Source organism: Hemitrygon akajei, chromosome 29, assembly GCF_048418815.1.
Source record: "Hemitrygon akajei chromosome 29, sHemAka1.3, whole genome shotgun sequence".
In the NCBI taxonomy this organism is placed as follows: Eukaryota; Metazoa; Chordata; class Chondrichthyes; order Myliobatiformes; family Dasyatidae; genus Hemitrygon; species Hemitrygon akajei.
This window is the reverse complement of record NC_133152.1, coordinates 11,516,265-11,531,884: the sequence shown is the minus strand read 5'-3', so window position 1 is coordinate 11,531,884 and position 15,620 is coordinate 11,516,265. Positions and strand designations below refer to the sequence as shown.

At 39.1% G+C, this 15,620-nt stretch overlaps 1 protein-coding gene across 3 annotated transcripts in view; it reads right to left on the bottom strand.

Annotated features, from left to right (window-relative positions):
- ajap1 (adherens junctions associated protein 1) overlaps positions 1-15,620 on the bottom strand; it is a 299,903-nt gene that overhangs the window by 114,064 nt on the left and 170,219 nt on the right. For all 3 annotated transcript variants that reach the window (XR_012096654.1, XR_012096655.1, XM_073031684.1), the window contains exon 3: positions 10,476-10,563. Coding sequence is in view for 1 of the 3 variants with exons in the window: in XM_073031684.1 (XP_072887785.1) it covers positions 10,476-10,563 (88 nt within the window). In the remaining 2 variants the exon portion in view is untranslated. The remainder of the gene's footprint in view (positions 1-10,475; positions 10,564-15,620) is intronic.

Sequence of the window (15,620 nt, the reverse complement as noted above, 5' to 3'; positions counted from 1 at the left end):
GCCAACCTCTTTGGAGGGAGGGAGCATGGTAATCCTTTAAAGTTGCATTAATCACTTCGGCTGTGGCTGACGATGTGTACACAACTTCAAACATGAACTCCTATTTACCAGGTCTCTTTCTGGTAACAAGTGATTCAATTTAAAATCAATAACATTTTCATCTAAAGTAATAGAAAACGCGAGTTGAATTGTGCTTCAGATGCAGAGAAGCAGATCATGGCCATGAGCAGGATTACTTACTATTCAACAAAGCTTTCATTCAGCCTAGAAGATTAATAGGTCAATTTTCAAAGGACACAATGCACTTTTGCAACTTGCACTAAGATGGACATGTTTTTTCTAATTGTGATCATTCTTGCAAAAAGTGTGGATACATGATGTTTTTATTTCCCTTATAAATGCTGCTTTTATACGTATCTTTGATGTTGCTGTATTAAATTTTACATTGTAACTGAGCACATATGTAATTGGTGCATATCATAATAAACATCAATTTGACTTTGACAATGGCCCAGTTGTTTTATTGGAGGTTCAGAAGAGTACCATTGGTGAGATATCTCTTGCTTGGCTTGACTCCCATGTTGGCAAAGCGGAGCAGATATCCAGAACATGTTGCGATCAGATGCAGGCGCACCTGACCTATTGCTACACTTCTTCAACCTGTCTGGGTAAATTGGTTTATTATTTGGTTCTGTAGCTTTTAACCAAGCATAGCTAAGTATATCTGACACAGCTGCTTCACTTCAAAGAGGCCACTAACGAGAATGCAAAAGATTTGTGAGGATAAGTGTTTTGTATTTAATTGATATTGTCACATTAGATAGATGTGCTTCTTCACTATTTTTGAGCAGTTATTTGTGGGGTTTTTTATTATTTTAATCTACTTCAGTTGTCCTAAACTATATGCCATCATCACCTGACAGAATACTCATGGCATAGTGGAAAATGAAGATGGTTATCTAGATCAGTTGAGTAGGTGACCCAAAAAGTGGCAACTGGAGATTCATTCAAACAAGTGCAAGTTGTTACATTTTTGAAATTCACAGTAGGACTTTCACAGTGAATATTAGACCCTTGGGGAGTGTTTATAAACAGAGAGCCCATGGAGGTCAGAGTCATGCTGTCATAAGTAGACAGTACGGTGAAGGAGACTTTGGCACCCAGACCTTCAGCAGTCAGGATGCTGTGTTTACAAGATGCTACTGCTGCTACACTTGTAACGTTATGTTCAGTATTGGTCATCCTGTTATAGGAAAGGAGTCTTTTAACTGGAAAAGTGCAGAAAAGCTTTACAAGGATATTGTTAGAACTTGAAGGAATGAGTTTGCCGGGAGAGGATGGACAAGCTGGAATTTCATTTATTGCGGTTTAAGAGGCAGAGAGGTGGTTTTATAGAGGTGTGTAAAATCATGAGGGGCCTAAACAGGGTGAATGTTCTCAGTCTTTTTTGTCAAGATGAAGAAATCAAGTACTTTTCTTTATACAGAGTATACTATGTATGTGGAGTGAGCTGCCAGTGGAAGTGGTTGAGGCAGTTACGAGAACAACATTTAAAAGAGACTTGGACATGTACATGGATTGGCAATGTTCAGAAAAATATGGATCAAATGCTGGCAATGGGATTAGCTTAGATGAGCATCTTGGTTGGGATTGACCAATCGGGCTGAAGAGCCTGTTACTGTGTGCTGTGTCTCTCTATGACTATAAGAGCCGTTCAGAAAGACTAGAAGTGTCCTTTGGCTGTTACAAGATATCAAACAGCAGTCAAGGAAGTCTAAAGACTTCCACCTGACACTTAGTCACGTGTTTGTGGACCATTCCACTTTGTGGGGTGGCCATGGTGAAAAAGCCTTGAACTCAATTAGGCCCTCAAAGAGGTAATGCGTTGAAATGAGGATAGTGCAGTGGGGTAAGTTCAAGGAAAGTGCAATCCAGCCCAATTTGGCTAGAACACTGTAATAGTTAAAATGGTGAAATGCTCAAAGCAGATGTTGCAAATCTGAAAATAGAGCAGTAAATCCCAAAAGCACCCAGCAGCTCTGTCAGCACCGGAAAATTACAAAGGTAAGTTAATGTGCTGGATATTGGTCTCTTTCAGGTGAAAAGTCCCATCACAGTGCTCAGCTCCTAGCCAGGTGCATTTGCAAATTGCCAGATACAGGGTTAAAATGTTAAGTACAATTATACTGTAATTCTACAAAATGATCTATGGCTTCAACTGATGGAAAAATCTGTTGAGTAAATTGCTATTTATGGTCTCAAACAGTTCCAAAATCCAAACAACACACAAAATGCTGGTGGAACACAGCAGGCCAGGCAGCATCTATAAGGAGAAGCACTGTCGACGTTTCGGGCCGAGACCCTTCGTCAGGGTTTTGGCCCGAAACATCAACAGTGCTTCTACTTATAGATGCTGCCTGGCCTGCTGTGTTCCACCAGCATTTTGTGTATGTTGTTGTTTGAATTAACAGCAACTGCAGATTTCCTCGTGTTTGCTCCAGAATCCAAAAAAGTGGGATTCTTTATGGCGATTTTGAGAAACTCAAATGCATTTTCAAATTCAGAGCTCCATTATTTTTGTATATTAAAAGTTTATCATCCAAAGGCAAGCTGACTGATAGGCTTGAGCCCTTGAGGGCAAAAAAAATCCTGCAGCATAAGGCATCACCTACAAGTGTGGGTAATTACAGTGGGAAATGAGGAAAGAGAGGAGGAAGAGAAACATTAGAGGGGAGGTGAAGAAGATTCAGTTGCTTGTCATCCAGGATGGGATAATAAATTAGAACAGACATTGGCTTCGTGGGAGAAGCCCATGAGTGGTAGTTGAGAGTTGCCTCTTTGAATTGGAGGCTTGTGACCGGTCGAGTGCCAGAGGGAATGGTGCTGTCTCCATTGTTGTAGTCATCTGTATCATCGATCCGGATGACAATGAGACAATGAGTAAACTGGATCAGGAAGTTTGCAAATGATCCAAAGATTGGGGGCATAGTGGACAGCGAAGAAGGCTATCAAAGCTTGTAGTGGGATCTGGATCAGCTGAAAACATGGGCTGATAAATGGCAGATAGAATTGAAAACAGACAAGTGCAAGGTGTTACATTTTGGAAGGACAAACTAGGCTAGTACTTCCAAAGTGAGAGATAAGGCACTGAGATCTTAACTGAAGATCAGGTTAGATCTTAACTTCTATTCTGATCATCCCCAATCAACATTTGGGGGCAAGGTTATACTTTTAGCTTGTGGATATATTTTCTGAAAACTGTAAAGTAAATATGAAAGAACAAGTACTTCGACACCTGTTTCGCTATGATAAATAGAGCTTTCCTGTTTCTTCAACTCCACTTACCTCTATATTCTCCAGTGTTGAACTGAAGTTTATTTTGTGGTTTACCCTCAGGTGTACCTGTCCAAGAACATTGATCAGTGAGACTGTTTTTTGTTTGCTTTTCTGTATCCTTTCTTTCCTACCTACAGGAATAAGCCTGGGCAAGTCCATTCACTGCCACTGCTCTCCTGATTCCTTCAGATTTATGTTTCTCAAGAAATTCTCTCCCCACTGACATTTAATACAAAGTTGTGTCCAACCCCAAAGGACAGTCTAGGATAAATTTTCAGCTTATCAGATGAGTATCAAATTCATAATTAGTGTTTAATTTATGATTTTCTTGTGACTGATGTTTATCAGATGATATGTGCGCATGATGCTGCTGTGGGTAAGCTTTCACTGCGCCTGTGCATACTCAATAAACTCAACTTTATCTATAAAACTATCACAATGCCTCTCAAATACAAGAGATTCTGATGTCAACTCTGGGCAGATGCAGTGCCAATTTGCTTGCGAGGAGTTTAATATATCAGAGGGATATTGTACAGAGATATAGCAATGAAGCAGGCCCTGCAACCCATCTATGCCTACCCATTCACACTCAACCTGCATTAGTCCACATCCCACATTCTCATTAACTCTTCCCAGATTCTTCCACTCACCTAAGCACTAGGGGCAATTTATAATGGCCAGTTAACCAATCTACTCATGGATCTATGGTGTGTGGGCGGAAACCCATATGGTTACAGAGTGAATATTGAAACTCCACGCAAACATCAACTGACATCAGATATGAACTTGGGCCTTTGGCACTGTGAGTGAACTGCTCTACTAGCTGCACCACTGTGTCACCCACAGCAGTGCAGCTGGGTTGTCCAAGGCATTCCAAAATTCTCCAAACATATTGCATCGTTTGGAAGGCATAAAATTTACAGAGATGTAAAAAGAATCACAAAACATATTGCCTAGGAATTTGACTTTTGGTTGATTATCAGGGAATCAGAAATCAATCAATTTCTAGAAATTAAATTAAAATTTTAAAATTGCTAAAACGAATAGCAACTCTGCTTCAAAACAAATTGTTTATGAAGTGGATGTTTTTGCAAATTAATATATCCTTTAGACTTTTACATGCCATCTTTCACACATTCAATTTGAAAGACTTGCTTTCACCTATCACCTCCAGCAAATTATTTTAAGATCCATTCATTAATAGACACCACAATAAAAATGACTGAATTGGCTCATTTTCAAAACAGGATTATGAGGAATTGCATCATTATTTGGTTTTAATTGATATGATTCTTAGCAGGAGGAAATCGCTCCGAGATGAATGTGTATTTAATGTCTTATCATATTTTTTCATTCTATTCCTGAAAAATATGGTTGTTTGTCAAATGAACAAAGTGAATAATTAAAATTACATCTCATTTGATGGAGAAACTGGATTCAGATGTATTCTTTTTTTTTTGTTGGCTGACGTGTATAACCCTTGAACCACAGTAGTATCAAGTGAAATCTAGAGTTATTTATGATACAGAGTGATCAGGGCCGATTTCTTCACCTGAAAGACATCAGTGAATCAGATGGGTTTTTTCCAATAATCTGTAGAAAAATAGTTACTATTTCTAAAACCTTTTCTTTTTCTTTTAATTTTATAGATTTACTTAATACTTGGATGTAATTTCTCCAGCTACTGTGGTAAGATCCGATCTCATTTCACTGGATCAACAGCCAATGAGGATCTTCGGGAAAAGGGAAGACCTGGCAGTGTTTCAAATAAGAAGAATAAAACCTACTTGACTTTGAGATTCCATACGTATGTCACAAATCTGTCACTAGACACACTGAAAATGGAACTCCCAGGATAAAATACGAGCAAGCAGACAAAAATAACCGGTGTAGATCTGTGGATTTCCAAGTCAAAGTGGCTGTTCAAGACAAAGATCAAAAATGAAAGACCACAGGAGGCCTACTCCTCAATGTGCAATGAGGTTACTGCTGCCACTGATCTCTCTGCAAATGGCAATCAGTAAAATATATAAATCATTGCACTTGCCAGCAGCATCATTCATCATTGATGAAAAGATGAAGACCTATTCACGGTGTGACCTAGTTCTTCAAGAGCAGTGATATAACTACTTCCTATTGTAGATTCTAATGGTTACTTTTCCAAAATACACCCAAAGTTCTGATTTTAATTACTGTCCTCAATGGCTCAGTTGCACATCTGGCCTTTGGCAATTGTGAACCAGAGACCTCAAATTCCAACTGTCTGAAAGGAAGCTGGCGACTAATATCAAAGAAGATACTAAAAGCTTTTTTTTAAGTATGTAAATGGTAAAAGAGAGTCGAGGGTAGATATAAGACCAATAGAAAATGACGCTGGAGATCTTGTAATGAGAGATGCAGTGAAGGCAAAGGACCGGAATGCGTATTTTGCATCAGTCTTCACGGTGGAAGACGTCTGCAGTATACCAGACATTCAGGAGTGTCAGGTAAGTTAAGTTTGTGCAGTGAAAATTACGACTGAGATGGTGCTCAGGAAGCTTAATGGTCTGTGGGTGGACCATTAAATCTCCTGGACCTGATGGAATGCACCCTTGGGTTCTAAAGGAATTAGCTGGAGAGATTGTGGAAGCATTAACGATGATCTTTCAAGAACTGATAGATTCTGGCATTGTACTGGATGACTGGAAAATTGCTAACGTTACTCCACTATTTAAGAACGGTGGGAGGCAGCAGAAAGGAAACTATAGACCTCTTAGCCTGAAATCATTGGTTGGGAAGTTGCTGGAATCAATTGTTGGGGATGAGATTATGGAGTACCTGGAGGCACATGAAAAAATAGTCCAAAGTCATCATGGTTTCCTGAAAAGAAAATCCTGCCTGACAAACCTACTGCAATTCTTTGAGGAAATTACAAGTAAAGTAGACAAAGGAGATGCAGTAGACATGGTGTACTTGGATTTTCAGAAGGCCTTTAACAAGGGGCTGCACATAAGGCTGCTTAGCAAGATAAGAGTCCATGGAATTACAGGGGAGTTACTACCATGGGTGGAACATTGGCTGGTCGGCAGAAAACAGAGAGTGGGAATAAAAGGATCCTATTTTGGCTGGCTGCTGGTTACCAGTGGAGTTCCACAGGAGTTTGTGTTGGGACCACTGCTTTTTACGATGTACGTCAATGATTGGGACTACAATATGAATGGATTTGTGACTAAATTTGCTGATGATGCAAATATAGGTGGAGAAGTGTGTAGTGTTGAGGAAAAAGAGAGCCTGCAGAAAGACTTAGATAGTTTAGGGAATGGGCAGAGGTGGCAAATGAAATACAATGTTTGAAAGTGTATGTTCATGCACTTTGGTGGAAAAATAAATGGGCAGATTATTATTTAGATGGGGAGAGAATTCAAAATGCAGAGATGCAAAGGGACTTGGGAGTCCTTGTGCAAGATACCCTAAAGGTTAACCTTCAGGTTGAGTCGGTTGTGAAGAAGGCGAATGCAATGTTGACATTCATTTCTAGAGGTATAGAATATAAGAGCAGGGATGTGATGTTGAGGCTCTATAAGGTACTTGTGAGACCAGACTTGGAGCATTGTGTGCCATTTTGGGTTCTTTATTTTAGAAAGGATATACTGATATTGGAGAATGTTCAGAGAAGATTCACGAGAATGATTCCAGGAATGAAAGGGTTACCATATGAGGAACGTTTGGCAGCTCTTGGGCTGTATTCCCTGGAGTTCAAGAGAATGAGGGGGGATCTCATAGAAACATTCTGAATGTTAAAAGGCCTGAACAGATTAGAGATGGCAACGTTAATATATGGGTGGGGATTCTAGAACAAGAGGGTACAACTGCAGGATTGAAGGATGTCCATTTAGAATTCAGATGTGTAGAAATTACTTTAGTCAGAGGGTGGTAAATCTGTGGAAGTTGTTGCCATGAGTGGCTGTGGAGGCCATTGGGTGCATTTAAGGCAGAGATAGATAGGTTCTTGATTAGCCAGGGCATCAAAGGGTATGGGAGGAGGCAGGGGAGTGGGAATGACTGGAAGAATTGGATTTGCCCATGATTGAATGGTAGAGCAGACTTGATGGGCCAAATGGCCTACTTCTGCTACTCTATCTTAGGTCTCAAAACTATTGATAGCAATTAGTATTTCCTGTGCTCATGTGTACTTTATTCACCTCAAAACAAGAGGTGAATATATTGCTATATTTCACTACAATTTGAATATCTTCTCGCAAAGAGAATGGGTCAGTTTCTTTGTTTCCTTCTTCTGTTCTGCCTGTAAAACCAATCACATAATGCTCTATAGTCAGAGTCCTTCTCAGATTTCCATTCCTAACCTCTGTGCTGGCCTGCTTAAATTGATCCACATTACCTCATCCATCAATTGATTATTCTTTGGATTAAAAAAAACATCATTCCAAGTTCTAACTTCTGAACTTGCATCTCAAACGTTCTCCTTTCACCCTGAGGCACTCTGAACATTTTAACAATAAACCTTTGATGATGCTGAATTTCAGAGTTTGGCATAGTCTGAATGTAACCTACCCCCACCATTGTGTTGGTGTGTTGGTTCTTTATATTCCATGTACCCCAAAAATTACCTTTTTAACCAGAGCCCCTCCATCTTGCCTCTGTCCAGAAATCTACTTTAGTCATAGAAACAGGCTATTCAGCCCATCCAATCATACAGAGCATAAAGGCTATCTACATTAATTCTATATGAAGTTTACATGGAGCATTCATTTGTTCTAGTTTCTACTATTCACCTACACACTAGGGCCAATTCACATTAGACTATTGACCCACAGACCAGATCATCTTTGGGATGTGGAGGGACACCAAAGCCGATCAGCTGTGGTGGGGGTAGGGAGCCTTTGCAGTCATAGAAAGAACATGCTGTCTACACGCAGACAGCACCCAAGGTCTGAATTGAAGCTGTGTCTCTGATATGAGATGCAGTGACTCTACTATCTGCACGATCCTACTCGAACTGATCCTGCTAACCTCGCCAATCAATTTGTAGGATTGTGGTGGTGCCAAAGCAACAACCTCTTACACAATGTCAGAAAGACCAAGGAGCTGGTTATTGACTTCAGGAGGAATATACCAGAAGTCTATGAGCCAGTTCTCATCAGAGGATCAGAGGTAGACCGAGTAGGCAACTTTAAGTTCCTTGTTATCATTTTGGAGGACCTATGCTGGGCCCAGCACGTTAAGGCGATTATGAAGTACGGTAGTGCCTCTACTTTGAAGTTGTGATAAATCACATGACACCTAAAACTTTCACAAATTTCTACAGATGTTTGGTGGAGAGTATGGTGACACCACAGCCTGGTATGGAAACACCAATGCCTTTGAATGGAAAATCCTACTAATAGTGATGAATATGGCCCTCTCCATCATAGGCAAAGCCCTCCCCACCATTGAGCACATCTACACAAAGCATGGTCGCAGGAAAGCAACATCTATAATCAGGGACCATCACCACCCAAGTCATGCTTTTTTCTCACAGCTGCATCAAAATGAAGGCACAGAAACTTCAGGACTCACACCACCAAGTTCAGGAACAATTATTACTCCACAACCGTTAGGATCCTGAACCAGAGGGAATAGCATCACTTGCCCCATCATTGAAATGTTTCCACAGCCTATGGACTGACTTTCAAGGACTCTTAATTTCATGTTCTCAATATTTATTGCTTACTTCTTTAATACTATTATTCTATTATTTCTTTCTTTTTGTATTTGTATAGTTTGTTGTCCTTTACATATTGATTCGATGTCCAAGTTTATGAGGTCTTTCATTGATTCTATTATGATTATTATTCTATTAAGGATTTACTGAATATGCCCACAAGAACATGAATCTCAGGGTTGTATATGGTGACATATGTGTACCTTGATAATAAATTTACTCTGAACTTTGATTATCCTTTGGGATAAAAGATGCATTACAGTATTCCAAGTTCAAACTTTCTAACATGCTTCATCTCAAACATTTTCCTGACAGCTGCACTCTAAACATTTTGATGTGGAAAGTGAGTTGTTTTCAAAATCCGGAGAGCTTCATTGACAGTTTTATCAACTGGGACTTCATTATAAATCGGGGGAAAAAAACTGGAAAAAAGCAAACAATTACAGCATAGACATGTTGTTCCTCTTCACACCTTGTGGCGCATCAGGCAGTAAACTTGCCATTACTTTAAAACTTGTCTGGTTTTTTTTAAATTTCAACACTGAGCTGGTAGCTTGATGCTCAACCCAGCACAGATGGAAAGCAGACAAGGAGCTGGCTGGAATTGAACTCAGGGCCACATGCCCCAAAGTCTTGTGCTGATGCCTCTACACCACAGGCTGGTACATATTGACATGGCAGAAGGCTAGATGCGTAATTTACTTCTATTTGAGTTACAAACTATCCTTTGCATTGCAAAACTAGCTGACTGTGTTTGATATGAGATTTCATTGCTAGTTTTTACGAAGACAATGGTAGTACATCTAAACAGTCCCAGAAACACCAAAATAAAAAAGAATGCAATATGGATTATCCTCAGATCTTTCAGATTTAAAGCTAAACTCAAGAAATAGAATAAGCACTGAAATTGACGAGATCTTCAGTACCATATGTGAAATTATGGGTGCTTCTTTAAACAGATGTAGAACAGGAACAGAGTACCTTTAACTGGCAAACACACTTGGAGAACGAGAATGGGTGATGAAAAGTTATATTGGTGGAATAAGGAATACCTTCTATGGTTTGATCTGAACCTGGACCAGTTTACATGACATAACACCATGATATACCTGACTGGAAATATATCTCAATGCTTAATGATTGAATTTTTCTGCCCCACATCTCAAATGTCCTTGATCTAGGATGACTACCAAACTGATCAAAAAAGATTTTGGAAGAAACATGTTGATCGAGATCTCATCTATCCAATCTATGAACTAGGGTAATATTTTGACTGCCATCTTTAATCAACAATCAATAATTTGCAATAAGGATTCTCCAAGATGTCAACCTATCAGTGCCTCTTCCAGATAGCTACCTATTGGATGTCCTTTACCCTTTTCAATCTCAGATACCTATTTATTATAGCTGTATTTTATCTTGCAAAGAATGTACTTACCAATTTTTTAACACCAGTGTTGTTATCAAAGCAGCAACAATCATGATGAGGGAGACTGTGATGGTAATGATCTGATGAACGGCCAGACCTAAAGATTCAAAGAAAAAAAAAACCACTTTTTATTTTCTGGATGCCATCCTATGCTTGAAATGTAATTCCTCATAGGACCTGAACATTTTCAAACTCAAACAGAATGCATCAATTGTGAAAACCTATGTAATAATAATTTCACCGGCTAGGGAATCACCAAAGATCCAGACAGATGAATGACAGACAAAGGTAAAACTTCCCTCTTGTTGTGGTTTGGAGGCTTGCTTGCTTCGAAGACCCAGAGAGCTATGTCAGCTGGAGTCAGTGCTTTATGCTTTGGCTCCAGGTAGGGTCACCAAACCAAATATTTCAAAGGTAGATGCCGGACTAAGAGTGGTCCACTGGTCTTTCAGATTTGGGGGTTCAGCTCGGGGCTAATAACCCTGACTGGTGAAACAAAATTGTTATGGAAATAGTAAAGAAGAATCCTTCTACATCTGAGTGCAATGGCATTCCTGAGTGTCCACCTCGGACTTGCATGATTGGCAGTAGTGAAAACTGAGAGGAAGCTACTGACGTGAATAAGGAAGCCCTGAACACCATCAGAGATGGAGGACCTTCATTGCTGCCCTAAATGCCAGTGGCGTAATGGTCTGTAAGTAAGTAAAGTTAGAACACTTTTTTTCATACAGAGGATCACTTGAGCATGGAAGAGTTCACCATGATGTTTATTGAGGTCAAACTGAGTAATGTTGAAGGATAGGTGAATAACATTATGGGATTATTGTATGAACATTGGATAATTTTCTCAAATTATGTACAGTATACATTCTTTTGTATGCACTTAATTGGCTATAGTTTTAAAAGAAAGAATAAAACAGTTCTCTCCATGCCAATGCCTGTGGAAATGGAATGCATCACTGTGGGGATCAGACAGAGGAATAGAGCTGACCCTACTGTAAAGCTAAGGAACTGGGGTAGAGGTGGACCATGCTGCCTGAAGAGCTGGAGAAATGAATGTGAAGTGATCACTCAAAGACAGTGACTGGCACTGGTATGGATACATTTTCCCACAATCTCCATTCATTTCCAACGTCCCACTGGGAGAACAATGCTGATTTGTAATTTCTGTTTCTACATTTGGAACTGATAATTCAGTCCCAGTAAGTCAAACAACAAAGCAATTGCCAACGTTGGATAGATTACAGAAATAGAGGTCTGAACGTTCCATGAACCCATGAACACTATCTCACAATTTGTCTCCTACACTAGTGAGTTATCTTGTAAATTCTAGTCATGTTATATCTTGCACTGTATTTCTGTTGCAAAACCAATAATTTAATGAGATATGTCAGTTATAATAATCCTGATACTGAAAATAAACAGGGAGATTTTTAAGACTTTAATCATAGACTAGCTGTGGGATTTTATAGTCAAATAGTTATATTGATAAGTATAGAGTTAGAGTAGATACTGAGGTGAATCTACGGTTGAGATATGGTTAAACCAATTGATAGGTAAAGGGGGGGGTTAAACTAATAAATAAATAGAAGTATATATGGACTACTAACTATATCTCATTGTCCACAAAAATCAACAGAGACAAATTGTTATGCAAAGTCAGCCATTAAAAGTATTACAAAAAGTTGACTGAATAAAACATCAAATAATTCAATACCTCTTCTTCAAAGAAGTAGATTAATTCATACATATAATGAATGAACAAATCTCTTATGACAATTCTTAAGATGCTTCTGGGTCTAAAATATGATTGTAGTCGATAACTGCTAATTTGCCATGACTCTTTAAGACTACTTCTTGTGATCCCTGTGGTGAAGTCTTCTAAGTAGGAAAACAGATAATTATAGCTGCTCATAAATACCTTATAATGACTTGGTGTTTCAAGGTCTAACAACTGGAATGTACATTTTCACGCAAAATATAATCTTTAAAAAAATATATTAAACAATAAAACATGAACTGGAGAGAAAGAGAGAGAGAGATCTGACAAGGGTTTCCTCTGGGTGATCCAGTTTCCTCCCACAGATTTAAAACATACTGGTTAGTAGGCTATTGTAAGTTTTCCTGTAACAAGGCTAAAGTTAAATAGATGTGTTGCTGGGTGGTGTGGCTTATTGGGCCAGAAGGGCTCTTCGGTGCTGTATCTCTAAGTGAATAAATAAAACAGTGAATCAGCATTTGAAGTTGTTTACAAGTTTCTGGACAAGATTTCACAGTTCAAATGACAGCTGACTGTTGGGTTTATTAACAGTTTAAAATTCTCAAATCAACCAGAACAACAAACTGAAAACTGACAGTCCATAAATTTCTGAGAATATTGAAAATGGAGTTTTGTTTTCAGAATAACAGCAATGGTTTTTTTTATGCACGATACACAAACTGCTATAGAGAGCTGTCAGAAACATTTCACAGCAGCATTTTCCGTAGGTTTCACTGAACTTTTGAAAGTCATTGAATCTCCTCAATTCCTTGGATTAAGGAGCCCTGCTGAAAGTAACAGGAAACATCTGGATCTGTGGCTGTGTCAACAAAAGTAGAAATCAACCTGTTCATCAGAACTGGAAGAAATCTAGAGGTAAACAGATATAAAATACAGACAGTGAGGAGAGGGCAAGAAAAACTGGTCTCTAATAAGGAAGGAATGCAAGAGAAATTGAATCATAAAAAAGAAAATATAATGCAAGGTAAAGATTATAAGACAAGGAAATATGAAGTTCTAACAGAGGTTTTTAAGACCATGAGACCATAAGATATAGGAGCAGAATTAGCCCATTTAGCCCATGGAGTCTGCTCTGCCATCTCATCATGGCTTATCCAATTTCCTCTCAGTGCCAATTTCTTGCCTTTTCCAATATCCTTTCATGCCCTGACCAATCAAGAATCTATCAACCTTTGCCTTAAATAAACATAAATATTTGGCCTCCATACCTCCCTGTGGAAAAGTATTCCACATATTCACCATTCTGGCTAAAGAAAATCCTCCTCCTCTCCATTCTAAAATGACACCACTCTATTCTGAGGCTGTGCTCTCTGATCTTAGATTCTCCCCCAAAGGAAACATCCTCTCCACATCCACTCCATCAAGGTTTTTCAACATTTGCTAGGTTTCCAAGAGGTCACCCCTCATTCTTCTGAATTCTAGTGAATACAGGCCCTGAGCCATCCAATGTTCTTCGTATGATAAGTCATTCAATCCTGGAATCATTTTTGTGAACCTCCTTTGAACCTTCTCCAGTTTCAGCACATCCTTTTAAGAAAGGGACTCAAAACTGCTCATAATTCTCCAAGTGAGGCCTCAGCATTGCTTTATAAAATCTCAACATCACATCTTTGCTTTTATATTCTAGTCCTCTTGAAATGAATGCTAACATTACATTTGCCTTTACTCAATCCACAAATTAACCTTTAGGGAATCCTGCACAATTCACTTTGCGCCTCAGTTTTTTTGAATTTTCTCTCATTTTAGAAAATAGTAATTTCTTCTATCAAAGTTCATGAACATACACTTCCTGATGCAGCATTCCATCTGCCATTTCTTTACCCATTCTCCTAATCTGCCTAAGTCCTTCTGTAGTTTCTCTACTTCCTCAAAACTACCTGCCCCTCCACCTATCTTCATATCATTTGCATATTTGCAACCAAACCATCAATTCCATCATCCAAATTACTGACATATGATATGAAAAGAATCGGTCCCAACACAGATCCCTGTGGAACACCAATAGTTACCAGCAACCAAATACAAAAGGCTCCTTTTATTCCCACTCTTTGCCTCCTGCCAATCAGCCACTGCTTTATCCATGCTATAATTTTCCCTGTAATACCATGGGCTTGTACCGTGTTAAACAACCTTATGTGTGGCATCTTGTCAAAAGCCTTCTGAAAATCCAAGTACACATCAACCAATACTCCTTTGCTCAGCCTGCTTGTTAGTTCTCCAACAGATTAGTATGACAAGATTTTCCCTGAAGGAAACCTTGCTGACTATGGCCTATTTTATCATTTACCCTGAGACCTCATCCTTAATAATCGATTCCAACATCTTCCCAGCCACTGAGGCCTATAGTTTACTTTCTTCTGTCTCTGTTCCTTCTTGAAGACTGGAGTAGCATTTGTAATTTTCCAGTTCTCTGGAACCATTCCAGAATCTAATGATTGTTGAAAGATCATTATTAATGCCTCCAAGATCTCTTCAGCCACCTCCTTCAGAACCCTGGGGTGTACACCATCTGGTGCAGGTGAATTATCTACCATCAGACCTTTCAGTTTCCCAAGAACCCTTCTCTCTAGTTATGGTAACTTCATGAACTTAATGACCCCTGACATCTGGAACTTCCACCATACTGCTAGTGTCTTCTGCAGTGAAGATAGAAGCAAAATACTTATTCAGTTCGTCTGCCATTTTATTGTCCCCTATTGCTACTCCTTTAGTGTTGTTTTCCAGCAGTCCGATGTCCACTCTCACCTCTCTTTTGCACTTTATATATCTGAAGAAGCTTCTGGTATCCTCTTTAATATTAATGGCTAGCTTACTTTTGTATTCCATCTTTATCTTCTTAAATAACATTTTTAGTTGCCTTCTGTTGGTTTTTAAAAACATCCCAATCATTTAACTTCCCACTAATCTTTGCTCAATTATATGCCCTCTCATTTTGGTTTTATATTCTTTTTGACTTCTCTTGTTAGTCATGGCTTTCCTTTAGAATATTTCTTCCTCTTTAGAATGTTTATATCCTGTACCTTTGGAATTGCTTCCAGAAATTCCAGGCATTGCCTCTCTGCTGTCATCCCTAGCTCCATCCACAAAGATTCAACACCTTCTGATCCAATGTCACCTCTTTCTAATGGTTTGATTTCATTCTTTACCAACAGAATGACGACACCCCCTCAGCCTTCCTGCCTGTCCTTTTGATGCAATGTGTAACCTTGGACATTAGGCTCTCAACTACAATCTTCTTTCAGCTACGATTCAGTGATGCCTACAACATTATACCTGCCAATCTGCAACTGCGCTGCAAGTTCATCTCCCTTATTTCATGTACTGTGTGCATTCAAATATAACACCTTCAGTCCTTTTCAATTTTGTCCGCACTT